This window comes from Nelusetta ayraudi, unplaced genomic scaffold, assembly GCF_046127955.1.
Source record: "Nelusetta ayraudi isolate G7.1 ecotype Tasmania unplaced genomic scaffold, CSIRO-AGI_Nayr_v1 ptg000003l, whole genome shotgun sequence".
Taxonomy (NCBI): domain Eukaryota; kingdom Metazoa; phylum Chordata; class Actinopteri; order Tetraodontiformes; family Monacanthidae; genus Nelusetta; species Nelusetta ayraudi.
In genome coordinates this window covers 3,466,270-3,486,886 of record NW_027466053.1, presented here as the reverse complement: position 1 = coordinate 3,486,886, position 20,617 = coordinate 3,466,270, and the positions used below count along the sequence as shown (strand labels likewise).

The 20,617-nt window shown below is 43.9% G+C and overlaps 1 protein-coding gene across 1 annotated transcript in view; it reads left to right on the top strand.

The window, feature by feature from the left end:
- Positions 1–20,617, top strand: part of LOC142890433 (NLR family CARD domain-containing protein 3-like) — a 38,745-nt gene extending 18,128 nt beyond the window's left edge. The window contains exons 2-8 of the mRNA XM_076029461.1: positions 11,945–12,083; positions 12,819–12,984; positions 13,045–13,253; positions 13,402–14,784; positions 16,631–16,792; positions 17,316–17,492; positions 20,362–20,617. Of these exons, the coding sequence (XP_075885576.1) occupies positions 12,034–12,083; positions 12,819–12,984; positions 13,045–13,253; positions 13,402–14,784; positions 16,631–16,792; positions 17,316–17,492; positions 20,362–20,602 (2,388 nt within the window). The 5' untranslated portion in view covers positions 11,945–12,033 and the 3' untranslated portion in view covers positions 20,603–20,617. The remainder of the gene's footprint in view (positions 1–11,944; positions 12,084–12,818; positions 12,985–13,044; positions 13,254–13,401; positions 14,785–16,630; positions 16,793–17,315; positions 17,493–20,361) is intronic.

The window sequence follows — 20,617 nt, the reverse complement described above, 5'->3', positions numbered from 1 at the left end:
TTGGCAATGAAACATTAAAAAGTATGGTGTGTGCCTTGTGGATGCCTAGACACAATTAAAATTGAGATATAGCAGTATGACATCAATAAAAGGTAATTTAAAAGTACAAACAGCAGAAAATAGAATTTATGCCCACCTGCAACGATGTATTTAGTCCATATACAACTGCATCCAAATGAAGATCCCAGTCATCATGGGCTTCATTCACATACTTTCGCAAGGCACGTTTAATGTTCTGATTTGTCCTCTCATCCTTATCATCATCGAAGTGGCAAAAGCACATATGTAAGGTTAACCTTCAAGTTTGAGTTGAAAAAAAAAGTCATTCCTGTGTTACTTTTCAAAAACCAATTACCTGCCCATTTGTTTGAGGGTGGTATGCACTTGCAACTGCATGTTTTATATGCAGTGCTTCAAAGATCTTGTCATTCAACTGTGGACAGTTTATTTAAAAAAGAAAAGTTTCATTAGTACTGAAAAATGATTTTGTATAGTAGTAAAATGAAGGCAGGGAATAGGCCACCATCCACAATAAGCAAATTAGTGTTAAATAGTAGTGTTAATACTGTTAAAAAGCTCCTCACCTCATTCACAAATTCCTTCCCTTGGTCTGTAATCATTTTACGGACTATACCGTAATGGAACATTATTTTCACCAAAGCTGCTGCTACCCCACTGGCAGTTTTTGAGGTTAATGGGGCAGCAGCAACCCACTTGGTGTAGAGGTCTGTCATTGACAATATGTATTTGTTACTGCGAGGAGTCTCGCACAAGGGGCCAATAAGGTCCATGCCGATGACAGTCCACGCTTCGGAGTACAAATCGCGGAAATTCAGTATTTTCTGTTCAAGTACAACTGTGCCGAGAGGATGAGGCACAGACGAGCAGTGCCTCCCTACACATTGCGCAATCACTCACAAACTGGATTGAGCGCGTGCAAATGGGACATGCTTGTTCCCATTTCTGTGTATGTTTCCAATATGATGGTTGAGGACACTTTAATTCTACGTCTTCATTTCCATTGTCTTCAGTTATGTATTTCACGTAAATGTATAACATTTACGTCTTATTGATCTGACGTAAATCCACGGGGAAAATGCTTGCCTTGAGGCAGCCAGTAATAATAATAATAATAATAATAATAATAATAAACTTTTATTTGTACAGCGCTAAATCACAACCAAAGGCGTCTCAAAGCGCTTTATACAATCAGAGAGAACCAACCGGGCCCCCGGAGCAAGCAAGATGCGACAGTGGCTGGGAAAAACTCCCCTGTGGGAAGAAACCTAGGGCAGAACCAGACTCCAGAGGGCCATCATCTGCCTATGAGTAGTTGGGGTGAAGTAGAAAGATAGAGGAGAGACAGAGAGAGAGAGAAAGGAGCAAAGTGAGCCAGGGTGGCAGACAGGACAGAGTGAAAAACAGATACACCAACCAGGCAAAACGGATATAAACACAAAGAATAGGAAATAATTCAAGGCTGCTGTTCATGTGGAGTGTAAGTGTCCATGCTTTGGAAGGCAAGAGCCTAGCTCAATGGACAATCTGCCGATAGGACAAGTCCAGGTCTTAAGCGTGGTGGTGGGATGAAGCGATGACACCAAGACCCCCAGGACAGCACAATCCAGCTCCTGGCGCAGTGGTCATCACCTGCCGGAGACACAGAGACTGCGGCAGTATCATGCATATCGAGCATACTGTACAAAGCATAATGAGAGCTTGGACAGAGTGGATAGAGTAAAAGAGTAAAAGATTGAGTGGGTGAGGAGAGTGATAAAGGCTCCGCCTGCACAGAGCAACGATCCCTGTAACGGGAGCGAAAGATCTCCCTCCACGGCGTAAGCCTACAGCAGCTTAATTGACAGTGGATGGAGTCTAACTATAAGCTTTAAGAAAAAGGAAAGTCTTAAGTCTACTCCTAAATAAACTAACTGTGTCTGCCCCCCTCACCGAGGCTGGAAGATGGTTCCAAAATAAAGGTGCCAGGAAACTGAAACACCTACCTCCTGACCTAACTCTAGAAATTTTTGGGATAACTAAAAGACCTGAATCCTCAGAGCAAAGGGCTCTTGGAGGATGATAACGTTCAATGAGTTCCCTAATATAAGAAGGAGCCTGAAAATGAAGAGCTTTGTAAGTTAAAACTAGAATCTTAAATTCAATTCTAAATTTGACTGGCAGCCAATGCAAGGAAGCTAAAATTGGAGTAATATGCTGCCTCCTTCTAGTTCCGGTTAACAATCGTGCCACAGAGTTTTGGATTAACTGTAATGTCCTAAGGGATGAATTTGGGCATCCTGCTAGTACCGAGTTACAGTAATCTAGCCTAGACGTAACAAAAGCATGGATTATTTTTTCCGCATCTTTGAAGGACAAAAATCTTCGAATTTTGGCAATGTTTCTTAAGTGGAAGAAAGCTGACCTCCCTACATTCTGTATATGAGAATTAAAGGTCAGGTCCTGATCAAAAGTGACTCCTAGGTTCTGCACAGTAGAACTGGGTGTAGTACCAAATAGACCACTGTGTCCATCAAAGCCAGTACCAGTAAGGAAGGATGCGATTGTGAGCCTGCTGTCTAGAGTTCCAAAAGTGTGTAAAAGAAAAAACAACAGTATTTTGGGATTGCTACATTGGTACAAAGATAAAACTAACAGTACATGCAAACCCTCTTGATCGTAGTCCATATGCATTACTGAGGGAAACATCTATACATGTAAATTTATTATGTCAATTCCTCAGCCAGAGTGAACCAGTAATACCCGGCCACCACCTTATTTTTTGTGCCTCGCACACCATTGTGATTGCCAGTTCCAGGATTAAAATGGCATTCTTGCAGCACTTTATCCTTCTCCTCGTTGTTTTTGATGACCAAACGCATGTATTGTCTTTTTGGGCCAATGTAAAACAAGCGGTCATCTACGGTAACATTCACACACGCACGCACGCACGCACGCACGCACGCATGCATGCACGCACACGGTAAGAGAGGGAGGAGGGGTGTAAAAAAGAGAGACGCAAGAAAAAAAATTAAAAAAAAAAAGGTGCTGCAATTACGTTTTATCAAGAAACTCCCCGCAGAGCGCCGCACCTTCCAGCGCTCCTGTTTGGACCAACCCTGCAGGACATCCCCGGTGGCTATGAAGTGCTTCAATTTAGGAAAAAAATCAAAACCACTGTCCGTCATTTTGTGGATTGACTTGAGTTGTCAAGTTTTACAAATAAAAAAAAAAAACTCTAAAAACCGCGCAAACTTGCACGCATGCGCGACTCACATCAGGTGGCCAGGTTTTTCCCACGGCTTTCCACTTCAGGACAGCAGACAACCGCTATCTGCCTGCCTTGTGTATATCAGGTACACAAGGTAATTGCGACCTGCTCACACAACACATAGGGAGATACGAGTCTCTGTACCTAATCAATATAATATAATACAATATAATATAATATAATATAATATAATATAATATAATATAATATAATATAATCAGATTGCAAAGCATGGCGTGTGTACAGTTTTTCTGTCGTAACTTGCATTTGTCTTTAGTGCTGTCTGAAACCAGGTCCACTAGTTAGGCATGAAAACTCTTTAAAAGTTGCAGCCATTTAAGACATGCACCAATGTTTTATTTTCATGGGTGCAAGAATGGTTGCTGGTGATAATTTTGATGATGCTCAATGTTAGGTTTTCTGCTCGCTGATTTTCCATCGCCATTTGCATTGGATTCTGTTCCTCCATAGAAAACCAAGATACCGTTCGTTGCTCTCATACAGTTTTTATTTTCTTTCTTTTCTTGCTGCATATATATATCACTTCCACAACTTCATTTTTATTCCTTATACAGAACTCGCTAAGTTATACGCACTCATCAAAGCCAGAACGGGAAGCGAATCGAACACATCCGGTGAACTCCTTCACAACAAAGACAAATAATGACATAATGTATAAACAATACAAATACAACACACAATCTAACACTCAATAGTCAAAATCAGTGGGATAAATGACAATTTCAATATAGAACTTTCCTATCTGACAGTCCACAAGATTAACAAAGTTGATTTCAATATTGGTTCATTGTGAGTTAGCTAAGGATTCAGCAACATGAGGAGAGAGAAAGAAATGGTTCACAACTGAATTAACACTCATTTTTATTACATTTTGTATCAACTGGTTTGTTATGTTATAGCACTGACTTAGAAGGAGCTTAATGCCCTCCATTTTACTGAAGCAGGAAAGAAAGGAATCATTATGCTCATCTTTCAGGTGAACCTGGAAGACTTATTTCCCCTTCAACAAGAAACTCCCCGCAGACCGCCGCACTTTTCACTGCTCCTGCATGGTCCAATTCTGCCAGACATCTGCGGTAGCTGAAAAATGCTTCGGTTTTGAAAATGTTGACAATGATTATAATAAATTCAAATAAATGTCCTCGGTCTTAGCTTTGAAAAATGCTTCGGTTTGGCAAAATAATGATGATGATTATAATAAAATAAAATAAAATAAAATGAAACAATTTTTTTTTTCTTCGATTAACTTCTACTTCTGGTTTAGGTACACTCACATTGGGGAGTATCAGTTTCTGCATACCTGCTTGTTTTCTTTGGAGACAGTATTTGTGTTTATTATTATAACGACTACCTGAGTTCTTAGATTTATATACAGTGGATATTTTCTTTCTTTCTTAGTTGGCTGTATCGCCATCCTTAGTTTTAGCTCCTTTTTCTGGAGTTCTCTTGGTTTTGATCATTTATTGATTTGACGGCACTCATGCTGGCCCTTTCTGTTCGACATTATTGCTTGTTTACAGTGAAAATTGCCATAAATAAATATCTATTATCCTCATTAATTTTCAATCTGTTTCCACCGATTCAAATATAACAATCAGGCTCCCTGAAACTGGAAGGGTGGGCGGAGTTTCAACTCAACAACAGGAAGGTAAAGTCAGTGAATGTGGGTTTGAACAGTGCCACTGACCCCTCTGGCCCTGCGATTTTCAAAGCCTCCACTGGGAGGCGCTAGAGGACTTCAGGGGAGGCGACCGTGAAAAGTGCGGCATCATATTGAAAGTGAAGCCAAAGTTGAAGGATGAAGCGGCGGGAAAAGCAACAGTGTCCACAGTGATGATGAAAGTCTCTGACTGCAGTTGATGTGTTGATGATTTGATTGGAGGAATTGCACCAGCAGCCTCAGAATGAAGACATTAGTTGACTGGAGAACTGGAGGAGGTTTCAATGGCTTGAAAAATATGCTGAAAAACACTCAGATATTTATTAGAATGTGTTTCAAAGAGATGGTAAAGCATGCAGATGATAAAATGGGTTTAAAAAAAGACATTTAAGATCAAACACAAAGGATTATTAAAATGTTATTAAATATACACGTTTAAGAACATACAAATGTGAAAGATGTTTTCAAAAAATACACGTGTGTATAACATTTATTGTTGGAACCTTTTTTTAATATACAAAGCAATGACCTTGACCTCTGACCTCTGACCGTGAGCCGTCTGTTTCTCCTGGTTTCATTGGTTGTGGCTTCATTTGATCAGTTTTCAGATTTGGTTTCTAAAAGGCTTCTGATGTTTTTTAGCAAATTCATCAGGAGAAAAACAAGCACAACTGCAGTCACACCACACATACACACACACACACACACACACACACACACCTATAGTTGATGTTCAGATGATCATTTGTGACTCACCTTGATTTTCTTTTTTTGCCTAAACTGCACATTTTCTTGGTGTGCTTTCCAATACTTTCACTTACTTTTGTGCCATGCTATGGTGTTTCTCCTGTTGTCTTTTCTTTACCCTCTGCTACCTTGACTTAACCAAGTCCAATCGTGACTTGGTATCACACACATCTTTGACAGCTACATTTTCATTCAACTCACTTTTTGTGCACGACCTAAGGCTGTAACCTGTTGCTTGGTTCAGTAAACAACAGCCAGAACAATGGTGCTGTCCAGGTTGACCAACACAAACAACATTGTCCAAATGGTTCCCGCCAACATTCTCCAAATAAATGCACCATGACAAAAGCTTCCTAGCAGCACTGTACCTCAGCCAGTGACCATGGATAAAAGTCTTCACATCTAATCCTAAACAATCTGCTGCAACCTGAATTTCTACTTTGGTGGCCCTACCACCTTCCTAGAGGGCGCTATAGCCAATTTTGTCTTTTGGTCTATGTAGGGGGCGCTATAGCCAATTTAGTTTTTTGGTTTATGTAGGGGGCGCTGAGTTTTCCTGCATGTTCAGGGTCTCAAATTTGGGCGGAAAACGGCGGCGGAAGAATAATAGTGAGAAATAAAGATAGGAAGAACAATGGGGTCTTGGCCCTGCGATGACCTGCTCTGCTTCAGAGCTGCTCTATCGCCGGGGCTCTGAGGAGCCTTGTCCTGTGGCCGCCCCATGCTCAAACTGTCTGTATATAAACAACAGAAAAATCAGTCAGGGTTGCATGAACAGACATGAATTAATGAGGTGCACCTACATGGTGACAAATATACACCATAATAACAATTATACTATGGCATCTTACCCTTGAGAAAGTCAATGAAGAGCTGGTCTTCTTTTTTCTCCTCCAATTCTTGCCGAGCTTTTGCGAGTTCTTTGGTAAGAAAACAATTTCTTTTTTCTGCTGCAACCCTTTTTCTGAGTTCTCTGCATAGGATTGAAAGCGCCTTTCCACAGGCGTCTGTGGAGGCCTTGTACAGTTTGTCAGTTGTTTACAGGAGTACTGGAAAACATAGAAGAAAAACTGTCTCAATGAATGTTGCTTTGTGAGGAATAACTGACATTTTTTGGGGCGGACAAAAACTCACAGTTAAAAGTTGCAGCGCCACCCTGAGGTCTTTAATTTCAGGATCATCCAGGAAAGAAAATTTGTCAGGGCTAAACGTGGAACAAACAAAAACAATACAATAAGTGATGACTATACATGAAAAGGTTACAGATGAAGGATGAAGATGCTTGATTTCTTCAGGTCTGTTGCCATCTACTGCCATTGTTAGAAAGTGCATACAAATACTTGAATGTGCGCACAGGTGAACAGCCTGTAGATGTTTTTCAAGGTTGCTGTAGGTGTATGGTTAATTCCAATGTATTTGATGTATTTATTATTGATTTCTAATGACCATTAATGTCAGTTTCAAGGCAAGGTAAGGCAGCTTTATTTATGTAGCACATTCCAACCAGAAGGAGTATTTTGCATATTTGACTTTTCTAACATTTGCCCTATGACAGCTGGTCCAGGCTCCAGCACATCCCCACAACCGTGAGTTCAAAAAGAAGTGGGTAGAGGAAGGCAAGCGCTTCCATACAGTGGACAAAGACAAACAGAGCCGCACATCACTCAAGTCTGAGGCAATAATGGCTTCTATATATATGTATGTATGTATGTATGTATGTATGTATGTATGTATGGAGAGAGCGAGAGAGAGAGTGAGATTTCAAGTCAAAGGTGATCAAAGCAATGATACTTCAGCATCAAAGCTTCTCTACAATAAATGCAGCATCCTGAATGCTGCTCATTGAGGTGTGTGTGTGTGTGCGTGTGTGTGTGTGTGTGTGTGTGTGTGTATGTGTGTGTGTGTGTGTGTGTGTGTGTGTGTGTGTGTGTGTGTGTGTGTTTGGCCAGCAGAGGTCAGTGTTACTACAGCTTGGAGTCATTTTCAGCCATTTTCAAAGCAGTGGCTCCAGTGCTTGAATGTTTCCCAGAAGCTTCATTTGTCCATCACTGCTTTGTCCTGCAGTGTGTTCTGCTCCTAGTGCAGTTTCTGCCACTGTTTTCCTGCCACTGCTTCTCACACAATGTTTGCTGCCCTTGTCTTTTGATGGAGTGAGCAGCTCCTTGAGGACCAGACCATCTTCACATGTAGCACTCCAACTGCTCCTGGGAGCCACAGCCACACTTGGTGCACCCTGGCAGAGAGGGGCGTGGCTGCACTTCAACTCAACACAGCGTCATGTGATTTCAGGGAAGTGGGAGCAGAAACACTGATCAGAGAATCTAAGAATGAGAAAATATCACAATAGCAGCTCAAAGTCCAAGTGCTTCTGCGTCAGGCTGCATGTTGGCTGGAGGCAGCAGCAGCAGCAGCAGTGTGAGTGAGCGGTGCAGCAGGAGTCCTCCTCTCTGTTCAGAGAGGGTCGCTCTTGGTCAGGGGTGTCAAATATACGGCCCACGGGCCGGATCAGGCCCGCAAAGTGTTTTCTTCCGGCCCGCAAGATGATTTTGCAAAATACAAAAACTGCAATTTTTCAATGAAAGAAAGTGCTGTTCTAAATGTGTCCACTTGGTGTCGGAATATCGTTTCTGCTTCGCAAACAAACTCAATACTGGGGCTGAGCAAATCGTTACAAGTACAGCCACTCACGTCTCCTATTGGCTCCCCTCATTGCCTCAGAACGTCTCCTATTGGCTACCCTCACTGCCCCAGAACGTCTCCTATTGGCTACCCTCATTGCCTCAGAATGTCTCCTATTGGCTGCCTTCATTGCCCCAAAATGTCTCTGCTGAAACAGACAAAGCTGATGCAGAGCAGTGTTGCCAACTTGGTGACTTTCTCCCCCCCCAAAAAAAATCGCTATTCTCCCGTTAGCGACTTTTTTTTTTGTCAAAAGGGACTAGCGACAAATCTAGGGACTTTTCCTGGTATTGTTTTGTTGCGATCAAGTGCAAATTGTCAATTATGCAAATCAAAAAATGACGTCATTTGTCGACTTCTCGCGACTTTCAGGACAGCCAATAGCGACTTTCCTTACTGAGGAGTTGACAACACTGGTGCAGAGTTCAGAGTGCTGAAAGAACACAAACAAAGTAAAACAAAGAAAACAACTGGAAGTTGTTGTTATTTTTAAGTTATTATTACCATACCATGATTTTACCGGCCCGGCCCGATGGGAATAGATTTTCCTCCATGCGGTCCGTGAACCAAAATGAGTTTGACACCCCTGCTCTAGGTGGACACAGGTGGCTTCATTGACTCCTCTCTCAAACCATCTGTCTTCTGTGTCTAAAATCTGGACCTTTGAGTCTTGGAAGGAGGGGCCTTTGTCCTGGAAATACAGATGAACCGCTGACTCAGCCGAGCTGTTGATTACAACACCTGCTTGATCATCAACACCTAATGTTGAAAAATCAACACCTTGCTATTAGTCGGTACCATCAGCCTTGGCCCCACCCACACCTTCAAAGGTAATCTGATTGGATTTTGGTCATGGGATAGGATGGAATCTTGAAAACTGGTTGAAAAGAGAAAGAAGGATTCTGAAATGGGATTAGATGATGTAATCCAATCCTAATTTTAATCTGGATCAAACCTTCAGTTTGTTTTGTTCAAAACATTTCAGTAGGATCTGGATAACTTTGACCCATAAAGAACTGGATTATCCTGATCCCAACAGGGGGTCGGATTTCAAGGTGGATTTCAGGAAGGAAATGAGCAAAACTTTAACATTGGTCAAATAACCAATTTGTATCATTTTGTGTATATACTTTGATTTATATTTTGCACTTGATTTGATATGCATGCATATATACATATGTATACTTTAGCAGGGTCCTTCAATATTATTGTGCCTTGTACAGGTTGTAATTCTGTTCCTTCTAATGTTGGATGTCAGCTTGAAGCCACCACTACAGCTGCAGCCTGAAGGGGAGAAAGGCTGATCAGTGAGAAGAACACTATGCAGCAGTAGGAAGTGCAAAGCTGATTTCTAGCTTGTGCTCCAGATGCGGCCAGGCAGGGGACAGTTTGTGCAACAGACTGGTGTGATGTGGCAGGCAGGCAGGCAGCAGTCATTCAGAGTTGGAGCATTTCTATCTGACTGTACCCCAGAGGAACAATGGAAGGCCTCAGATGACTGGAGTATTGATTTGAGAATCCACGTATTGGACGGATTAATATTTTAGTCCTGATCTGCTCAATAGTGTCATTTCCCATCATGCCCCTCTCACCAGTCAAGCCGTCCTGCTGCCAAGTGTAGAAGCAGTAAAAATGCCTCAGAGTCCCAGACCAGACCCAGACCCTTGACAAGTGTTCTGGAGACCAACCTGCAGTGCTACAGTACTACTGCAGTACTACTACACTGCTGCTCCCTCTCATTATTGTTAACTTGCAAGTGTGTGTGCAAGTCTTGGGAGGCAAGACAGTGATCTTCTTCTTGGAGTTGTTGTCAACTGCACTCGTTGTGGCTGCAATGGCCTGGAAGGGGCCACAGACCATAGTTTGGTTCATCTGTCTCCTGGAAGAATGACACTTTTATTTTCTGTAGTTGTATTTTCATCTCCTTGGAGGCCTCTGCCAAGCACCAAAACAAACAAAGCAGACAGCAAACAGTGTTTCTCTTTCCTTTGGGTCACATGACTGTGAAACACGTCCAAAATTGTGGCTGACAAAAAAGAATTAGAAATGTGAGCATTTTCCCACTGGGAGCAGGTTTTTACTTTGTTTGTTCCTGTGAAGAAAGCATCCAGAAACATCAATTGGATGATGTGGATCTTGAGCTTAAACACAGAGTTTGCAGTGGGTTCAGCAGAAGTGGAGATATTTTATTGGCAAGTGGAACAACAGCAATAGTGCAGAGCAGGAAACAGCAGCTGCTGGATGATGTGCCGGCCTGCTGTCAGTCCAGCAGCCTTGTGTGAAAAACACTCTTCCAGGAACGTAAACAACAACTTCCAGCTTCCAGTCCAGTCCCTAAGCAGCTGAGACTGGGAGATTGTAGGTTCCATCCCCACCTGGCTCACACCAAGACTGTCAAAATGCTCCCATTGCCTCCCTGTCTTCAGGGTTGCAACTGTGGCTTGGTGCTGTTCTTTTGTTGAAAGCATGGTCACCTTTGCTGCCATCTGTCGGTTTGGCAACTCTACACAGGCTCAAAGAAGAGAGTCAGTCAAATCATCAGACTATGCAGCAAGCTGTTGGGCTGCACTTTGCCAAGCTTGGAGAGCATCTACAGACAGAGGATGCTAAACAAGGCCAGGAAGACCACCAGTGACCTGAGCCCCCCTGGCCTGCACCTCGGACTGGCTTCCTTCAGGGTAACCATACTGCTCCCCTCTGTTTAAACTCCTGAACAGCCAGCACAGTTCCTAACTTTAGCCTCTCAGCTGATCTGGAGAAGCATTAAAACTACTTCTGCTCCTAATAACTGTTCATGACATTTGACTACTGAGCTCTGTCCATGATGGATGTCTGGTGACTGTTGATGTATTTTATTGATTGATATATTTCTGAAATGCCTTGTGTGTTTGACCTCTGACCCTCTGGAGTCTGGATCTGCTCCAGATCTCCTCCCACTGTCGCCCCCTTCTGCTCTGGGGGCCCAGTTGTTTTTTTCTCTGATTGGACAATGAGGCACCTTTGGTTGTGATTTAGCGCTGGACAAACAAAAGAGAGAAAACAGGTGCAGTTCTTCAAAGAGGAAATCACATTTTTCTCACCGTCATCATGGACTGCCAACAAGTGATGGCAACTGTAGTTCTGTGAAGAGCCACCAGGGTGCGCCCTGAAGTCAAAACTACCTTGTCCTCCAGACTTTACAGAGAAATGAACCATGGTGAAAAAACTCTTCCAGCAGCAACTAGAATAAATACTGAGTGAATGACTTTGAACACAATTTTCCTCTTTGAAACTTTGAAATCATCTGAAGAAACAAAAGTAACCTGCGTGTTTTTCCAATGTGAGCAGTAGAAAGTCCAGATATTTGTGTACAAATGCAGGAAGTCAAAGTAAAAAGTCAGAGAAATACTCAAGTAAAGTACAAATATTTGGAAAATGGACTCAAGTATAGTGACAAAGTATTTGTACTTTGCTCCCTGCCACCTCTGGCCACATCCCACTGGGAACTCACTGTTTATTCCTGTTCTCTCTGTCTTAAGTGGAACTCACTGGATTCTCAGCTCACTGTCACACTTGATGTTTCACCTCAGACTGACTCCAGGACTCAAGATGAGTCTTCCAGTGGAGGAAGAGGAGGAAAGAGCAAAGTCTCCAGGGTCCAGTGTGGTGTGACTGGTCCATGGATCGACCTATAGCCTTCAGTAATGAACCTGGAGCCTCTGGAACACAGTAAGAACACTAATGTCCTTGTTTCTCAGTCTAATCCTAGTTTAATTTGACAGTGATAAATTCCTCAGAAGTTGAAAAGGTGTCAGATGTTGTGGTCAGTGGTCAAGAGAAGAGAATCTTTGACATGGTCACATTCATCATGTTGAAATGCAGCAAAGCCCTTCTGAGACTGAACTGTATGCAGTGGCAGGAATGTTTGATGCTCTGTCATAAAGTGCAGCTCAACTCCACTGAGATGAATTTCAATCCAAAGTTCAGTGCAATGTGACTCCACTGTCTCTCTCTGCTGAGAAACAAAGGGCCAGTTCCACAGAGCCCCTGCTCAACCAGAGCCCACCAGGTGTCAACCACACCAGATAGAAAATATACATTTGATAGATGAATATGTCATCTAATAATATATTAGATGATGTGACAAGACCAGCCTAGAAAACAGCTACAAATCCCTGACGGGCGCAACGTGGTGGCTAAAAGACGGCGTCATTAACGGCTGCGCTCCATTCTTTGTGGGTCAAATTCTTTGATTGTGAAGCTGCATGAAGGGATTGAATTTAGAAAACAGAGAAAAAGACAAGAAGTCATTTGTGAAGAGCAGACTAGGAGGCCAGCAGGCTGTCAGTTAGTGTTGATGGAGACAATGATTCCATCCAACTAATGATGGTGTCAGAACAACAGCTGACAAGTGATGGACACCAACAACTGATCCAATCAGTCAAAGCCAGAGTGTCTCCACAGGAAGACGGAGGGGAGTCCTGGTGGTGAGGAGCAGCAGCAGCAGCAGCAGCAGCAGCAGCAGCAGCAGCAGCAGAAGCTTCTACAGCAGCAGCAGCAGCAGTTGCAGGAGCTTCTACAGCAGCAGCAGCAGCAACAGCTTCTGAAGCTTCTACAGCAGCAGCAGCAGGTGCTGCTGGAGCATCTACAGCAGCAGCAGCAGCAGCAGCAGAAGTGGCAGCAGCTGCAGGAGCTTCTACAGCAGCAGAAGATCAGTCTGAAGAGGAGATGTGAACGTGTGACTGAAGGTGAAGAAGCAGGAAGTCAAACCCTCCTCAACAGCATCTACACTAACCTCTACATCACTGAGGGACTGAGTGAGGAGGTCAACAGACAGCATGAGGTCAGGCAGCTGGAGACCAAGAAGACCATGGAGAGCCTCCACGACCGTCCAATCAGGTGCAGCCAGATCTTTGAAGCCTCGCCTGAGCAGCAGGGACTCAGAGTGGTGCTGACCAACGGCGTCGCTGGGGTTGGAAAAACCTTCTCAGTGCAGAAGTTCACTCTGGACTGGGCCCAGGGCCTGGAGAACCAGGACCTTCATCAGGGAGCTCAACTTGGTCAAAGAGCAGCACTACAGTCTTCTGGAGCTGCTCCATGTTTTCCATCCAACATTAGAGAAGCTCACAGCAGAGCAGCTGCAGGTCTGCAAACTTCTCTTCATCTTGGACGGCCTGGATGAAAGCAGACTGGCTCTGGACTTTGAGGACAACCAGGTGGTGACTGACGTCACTCAGAAGAAGTCAGTCAGCGTCCTGCTAACAAACCTGATTAGAGGAGATCTGCTTCCCTCGGCTCTGCTGTGGATAACTTCCAGACCTGCAGCAGCCAATCAGATCCCGCCGTCATGTGTGGACAGGCTGACAGAAGTACGAGGCTTCACCGATGACCAGAAGGAGGAGTATTTCAGGAGGAGGTTCAGAGGTAAAAAAGATTTTTCCAGGAGGATCATCTTCCACATCAAGGCCTCCAGGAGCCTCCACATCATGTGTGAGATCCCGGTCTTCTGCTGGACCACTGCCACAGTTCTGGAGAGCATGTTGAGCTCAGAGCAGAGAGGAGAGCTGCCCAAGACCCTGACTGACATGTACTCACACTTCCTGCTGGTCCAGACCAAGAGGAAGAAGCAAAAGTACGGAGGAGGTACACAGGAGCTGACGGAGGCTGACAGGGAGCTTCTTCTGAAGCTGGGCCAGCTGGCATTTGAACATCTGGAGAGTGGAAACATCATGTTCTACAGTGAAGACCTGGAGAAGTGTGGACTCAGTGTGACTGACGCCTCTGTGTACTCTGGAGTTTGTACAGAGATCTTCAGAAGAGAGAGTATTGAGATCTTCCACAAAACCGTCTACTGCTTTGTTCATCTGAGCGTCCAGGAGTTTCTGGCTGCAGTCTACAGCTTCCACTGTCACACCAAGAGGAAGATGACAGAAGATGTTCACTCTGGAGAATCCCTGGATGAGTTTCTGAAGAGTATGATGGAGGAATCCCTGCAGAGTCCAAACGGTCACCTGGACTTGTTTGTCCGCTTTCTCCATGGACTCAGTCTGGAGTCCAACCAGAGACTCTTAGGAGGCCTGCTGGGTCTCACTGACAACCATCCAGGAACCTTACAGAAGGTCATCAACAACCTGAAGAAGATGAACACTGGTGATGTTTCTCCTGACAGAAGCATCAACATCTTCCACTGTCTGCTGGAGGTGAAGGATCAGTCAGTGCATCAGGAGGTCCAAGAGTTCCTGCAGTCAGAGAACAGATCAGAGAAGGACCTCTCAGCCATCCAGTGTTCAGCTCTGGCCTACATGCTGCAGATGTCAGAGGAGGTTCTGGAGGAATTGGACCTCAGCAAGTACAAGACAACCATGGAGGGAAGATTGAGACTGATTCCAGCTGTGAGGAACTGCAGGAAGGCTGTGATACGTTTAAGAAGGTATGTAAACACTGTGGGGTAGATCCACAAAGCGATTGCGCGGCTTTTGCGCCAGAAAATCCGTGTCAATAGCGCACAAAACGGTGATTCCGATCCACAGAGAGGACGCAAACGTGAAAATCGGCGCAAAATGTGCCGAGGTGCAAGTAGCGGCAGGGCTGCGCCAGATTCATTTGAATGTATTTAAATGAGTCATTACGCGCAAAATGACACCCCCTTCTATGCAAATATGCCTCATTCAAACAGCGGCAGATCCAGAAAGAGTTTGCGCTCGTGTCTGCACGCAGTTTGACAGACGCAAACAGCGCAAGCCAAAACCAGGCGCAGCTTCTGTCTGTTAAAGTGTTTCTGGCTTCTGAGTGAAAATTTCCTCTCTGAAAAGCCTGAAATATATCCCGAAATCTTATATATAGATAGGCATAGACTACAGTATATATGCCAATATTTTAGATAGGCTATGAAAAATACAAATGGTACTCAGGTGTTGGTGACTAACGCGTCTTGCGTCTTGACTTTCTTTCCATGATGGCAGCAGTCTGGTAGTCGGAGGAGGCATCGTAATGCCAGGCGCACACAGGAGCGCCTTTATCCTAGCAGAGTTTCACTGTCAAACACACGCACTCACCAACAACCTCTGGCGCAAACTGCTCTCAGGTTGCCTGACCGCAACATTCGCACCAGTTTCAGGTGCCGCATTTGTGGGCGTGTTTGCGCCTGCATGTCATTAGCGCAAAAACCTTTGTTGATCCCCGCATCTGTGGCGCAGATTGCGGGCGCCGCATTTTAGCGCTGCGCGCCCTTTTTTGAGGATCTACCCCTGTGTGTGTGTGTGTGTGTGTGTGTGTGTGTGTGTGTGTGTGTGTGTGTGTGTGTGTGTGTGTTGAAACTCTATGTGCTGTCATTCTTGGCCAGGTCTCTCTTGTAAAAGTGATCTTGGATCTCAAAGGGACAAACCTGGTTAAATAGTTATTACAATAATTCAACTACAGAAAAGAGTTGTCCGAATTATAAATAAAGTTCCCTAAAGCACAAATCAATGATTGATTGAGTCAAAGATCTTCCAATTCATAAATATAGTGGACTTGAAAACATTAGAAATACTATTTCCAGGAAAGAATTAAAATCTTGCGCTCAGTATTCTAAGTTTTTTTAAAGTGAGAGAAAATCAATCCATGTTCAGAGGGTTGAGTGTCTTTGAATGATGGAAGGTGAGAAGCATTGTTAAATATAGATGCCTTTCTTTTTTGGGAGTTACATTTTGGAATGGGATCAGTGACCATTTGAAAATGTGTGCTTCTTTGTTGAGTTGAAAAAATCTTGAAGGGCAATTGAGTATAAGAATTGTGAGTCAATGATGAAGAATAATGTCAAACGTATTTTGTTGAGTTGCGTTTCTCTTTTTTTCCTTTTTGATTTTGTCTGGCTAATTATTCCAGCTAATGTTATGGACTGTATAGGAGAGGCAAGAATCAGCTTGGGCTTCAGCCTGCTGCTTTTTCCTTCACACAGTTGTTATGTTTTTGTTGTTGTGAGTCTTTATAATGTGCACATTTGTTTTGGAAGCTTCTTTTTCATTGTTGTCAGTTGATTGCACAAGATTGATTGAATTTACACTGTCAACCAAAATCAACTATTCAATCATTCATGGTGATGATGATGATGATGATGATGATGATGATGATGATGATGGTGGTGATGATGATGATGGTGATGATGATGTTGATGGTGATGATGATGGTGATGATGATGATGATGATAATGATGATGATGGTGATGATGATGATGATAATGATGATGATGATGATGATGGAAGCAGCAACTTCTCACTCTGCTCTCCTTCATTCAGTGAACTCTCCGAGCTTCAGTGTGCAGTGGTGTCTTCAGCTCTGAGGTCCAGCCCCTCCCACCTTACACTGCTGGACCTGAGTGACACCGCCCTGAAGGATCCTGGAGTGAAGCTGCTCTGTGCTGGACTGCAGAGTCCAAACTGCAGACTGGAAGTTCTCAGGTCAGTTCCTGCTTTCTACTGGTGGACAGTGTGTGTCAGCAGATGACAACTGGTGTGTAACGCTGCTCAGTGTGAAGACTTTGAAGCAGATATTAAAGACTCATCTAGACAAAGTGGATGTTGGTGATATTTTCATGTCAACAATCTGCAGCCAGAAAAGACTTTGGATGGTGGAAGAAAGTGTGGAAAATGTTAGAGGATATTAGAGGCAGATTAATAGTGCAGCAGTATTTCTTCATCTTGTCCTTTGAATGTGTTTGACTTGTAACGAGACTCTGATGACTGAAAACAGCCACAAGCACACAAAGGACTCACTGATTATTTTCCATCTTCACTGCTGATTGGCTGCACACTGACTGACACACTGCTGTTGTTGTCTTGACAACACACTGGCACAATGAGTCGTTTGATGGAATGACTCAGTGATCCCAACAGCTGCACATGTGGATCATCAACAGGGAGAAATGACTCTTAATATGACATTTACACCATGGAAGAAATCAAATATTTATTCTCTATTCAGGTTGGAGTGGTGCGATTTGTCAGAGCTCAGCTGTGATTGGCTGCTGTCAGCTCTGAAGTCCAACCCCTCCCACCTCAGACACCTGGACCTGAGTTTCAACAACCAGCTGCAGGATTCAGGAGTGAAGGTGCTGAGTGGTTTTCTGCAGAGTCCAGACTGTAAACTGGAGACTCTGAGGTCAGTTCACCCTCTTCACTCTACAACTTCTATCACTCTTGTTATTGTTGGCATGATTTTCACTTCACTGCTGTTGGAAATTCAATTTGCAGTCACTGGTTTGTGTTTGAAATGAGTGAAACTGGGTTTAAAGGTACAGTGTGTAAAATCCTGCCGTCTAGTGGTCAGATTTCAGATTGAAGCGCTCATTCACTCACTCTCTCTCCCTCCCTCTCTTTTTCTGTAGTGTCAGATTCTGAAGTCGACATTTCACTTTGATTTTCAGAGTGATGACACCCTGGAAAAACTCTCCATCATTATAAACTCTCCATCATTTATTCTCTATTCAGGTTGTGGAGCTGCAGGTTGTCAGACCCCAGCTGTGATTGGCTGCTCTCAGCTCTGAAGTCCAACCCCTCCCACCTCAGACACCTGGACCTGAGTGACAACCAGCTGCAGGATTCAGGAGTGAATGTGCTGAGAGGTTTTCTCCAGAGCCCAGACTGTAAACTGGACACTCTGAGGTCAGTTCACCCTCTTCACTCTACAACTTCTATCACTCTTGTTATTGTTGTCATAATTTTCACTTCACTGCTGTTGAAAATTCAATTTGCAGTCACTGGTTTGTGTTTGAAATGAGTGAAACTGGATTTGAAAGTACAGTGTGTAAAATCCTGCCATCTAGTGGTCAGATTTCAGATTACAGCGCTTACTTGCTGGCCCTCCCTCTCCCCTTCTTGCCAGTGAACTACGGTGGCCTTCCAGCATCATAAAGGATGTGGTTGACAGCAAAGGTGTCGAGTTCTCTGTATAATGATAAAGTTCCATCAATACAAATATTACAACCATGTATTAGCATCAGAATCAGTCATAGTCACAGCAGACAGTCCAGTGCTAGCATGATTTTCAGCTAGCGCTAGCATTAGCCACCTGTATGAGCACTTAGATACTGTAGATAGATCCAGCTGGACTCAGCAGAAGGTTCAGTATTGATGAGCAAGATGCAGAAAAGATTCCACTGCATTTCAGTCTCTTAATAACCAATTGTTCTCAGCACTTGCTTTATTAGAGGATTCCAGCCTCCAACCATCAATATGAAACTGTCTCTCAAACTGATCTTCCCAACCAGCCGTCTACAAACATGGCGGTGCAAGATGGCCATGACCTTTGACCTTCTGTCTGTTTCTAGAAAAAAACGTTCTAACGGCAGGAAAACCAGAGGACTTTTATTTTCTACTAATCAAAGACTTCAAACTATATTGATGGTTGTATATGAAGCTTTCAGCAATAAATCTGGACTGATTTTACACACTGAACCTTTGAGGCAAGATGACTCAATGAATTCCAACATTGTTAACAGCTGATCAGTGGTCACATGACTGAACAGAATATTTTATTGTGGTCATTATTTCAGTATTATTGTTGTGCTTCTAATTGGTTTAATGAACATTACAGTGTTATAGAAATTCATATTTTTAATTTCAGATAGTGATGAAAACTCCACTCACTCCATCCATCATTTATTCTCTATTCAGGTTGGTGGGCTGCAGTTTGTCAGAGCTCAGCTGTGATTGGCTGCTCTCAGCTCTGAACCAACCCCTCCCACCTCAGACTCCTGGACCTGAATTTCAACCAGCTGCAGGATTCATCAGTGAAGGAGCTGAGTTGTTTTCTGCAGAGTCCAGACTGTAAACTGGAGACTCTGAGGTCAGTTCACCCTCTTCACTCTACAACTTGTAGTTGTTATTGTTGTCATGATTTTCACTTGACTGGGCCCTGTTGCAGGAAACTAGGATGAGGGATTAAGCCGGGATATCTTGGTTATCCTGTATCAATTGATGTGTGATCTGGTTGCACCACAGTGGGATAGGTGGAAGTGAGATATGTTCTGGTAGAAGTTACCATGGAGATTTATTGTGTGGAGTGAGCTGCTCCAGACCAGGCTGAGTTCCAGGATCTAGTTCATCCTTGTCTCAGTCAACAGTCACCACCAGTGGAAAGCAGTGCTTCCACTCAACACTGCACATTGTTATCACATTCACCTCCACCCACTGTCATTATTTCAAGCTTTGGAACCATTTCATTTCAATCATGATAGAGAAATGAGTTGAGATCATGTTGCAATCATTTGATCATTTCTAACATGACTTCTCCTTTGCCATGCATCCTATATAAAAAATACACATCCCATAGAAACATGAAGACGCATCAAAGAGTAACATGAGGTTGTTGTTGTGACAGTGGACGGTCCTGTCACTTTGCCCCCAATTGATCATGCGCCCTGGCTGCTTGGCCAAGGGAAGATCCCTTTGGCTGAATGCTTGGTGCGCATGACTATGACCTGGGAATCTGGGCTTCCAAGCCCGCCCAGGCCATCTACGCCGGCCCACATTTTATTGAGGTTTGAAAGTTAGAGAGTCTGAATCCCCGTCCCAGGCGCAAATCCTCATGGAAACTTATGAGGAGGTCAAAGATGGCCAATCCGTCAATCCCAGCTCCATAACGGGGGTCTATGGAAGGAAGCTGCGTGCATCGCGCACTGATCCAGGATAGCTTTCACCTGGCTTGATGAATCCGTGTCTTCTCATCCTGGATGGCTTTTAGTGCAACCCATGAAGCCTGGACACACGTGTTCTGGATTGGTTGAACGCTGAAGGCTCAGTGACTCATCTTGGATGACGGAATCCTACTTTGGTGCAAGGGGGCCCAGACAGCAAAATCATCAAGAGCCAGTAATGGACTCCGTAGTGCAGCACTCGTTCGCTCGCCCTCCCTCTCCCATTTTAGTGTCAGATTCTGAAGTCGACATTTCACTTTGATTTTCAGAGTGATGACACCCTGGAAAAAGTCTCCATCATTATAAACTCTCCATCATTTATTCTCTATTCAGGTTGAGATGGTGCAGTTTGTCAGAGCTCAGCTGTGATTGGCTGCTCTCAGCTCTGAAGTCCAACCCCTCCCACCTCAGACACCTGGACCTGGGTCAGAACCAGCTGCAGGATTCAGGAGCAAAGGAGCTGAGTGGTTTTCTGCAGAGTCCAGACTGTAAACTGGAGACTCTGAGGTCAGTACTGGTTTGGAACCAGTGGATGATGGTTTCAACACCAAACACAGTTCATCACACATGTTGAATAAACATTGAACTG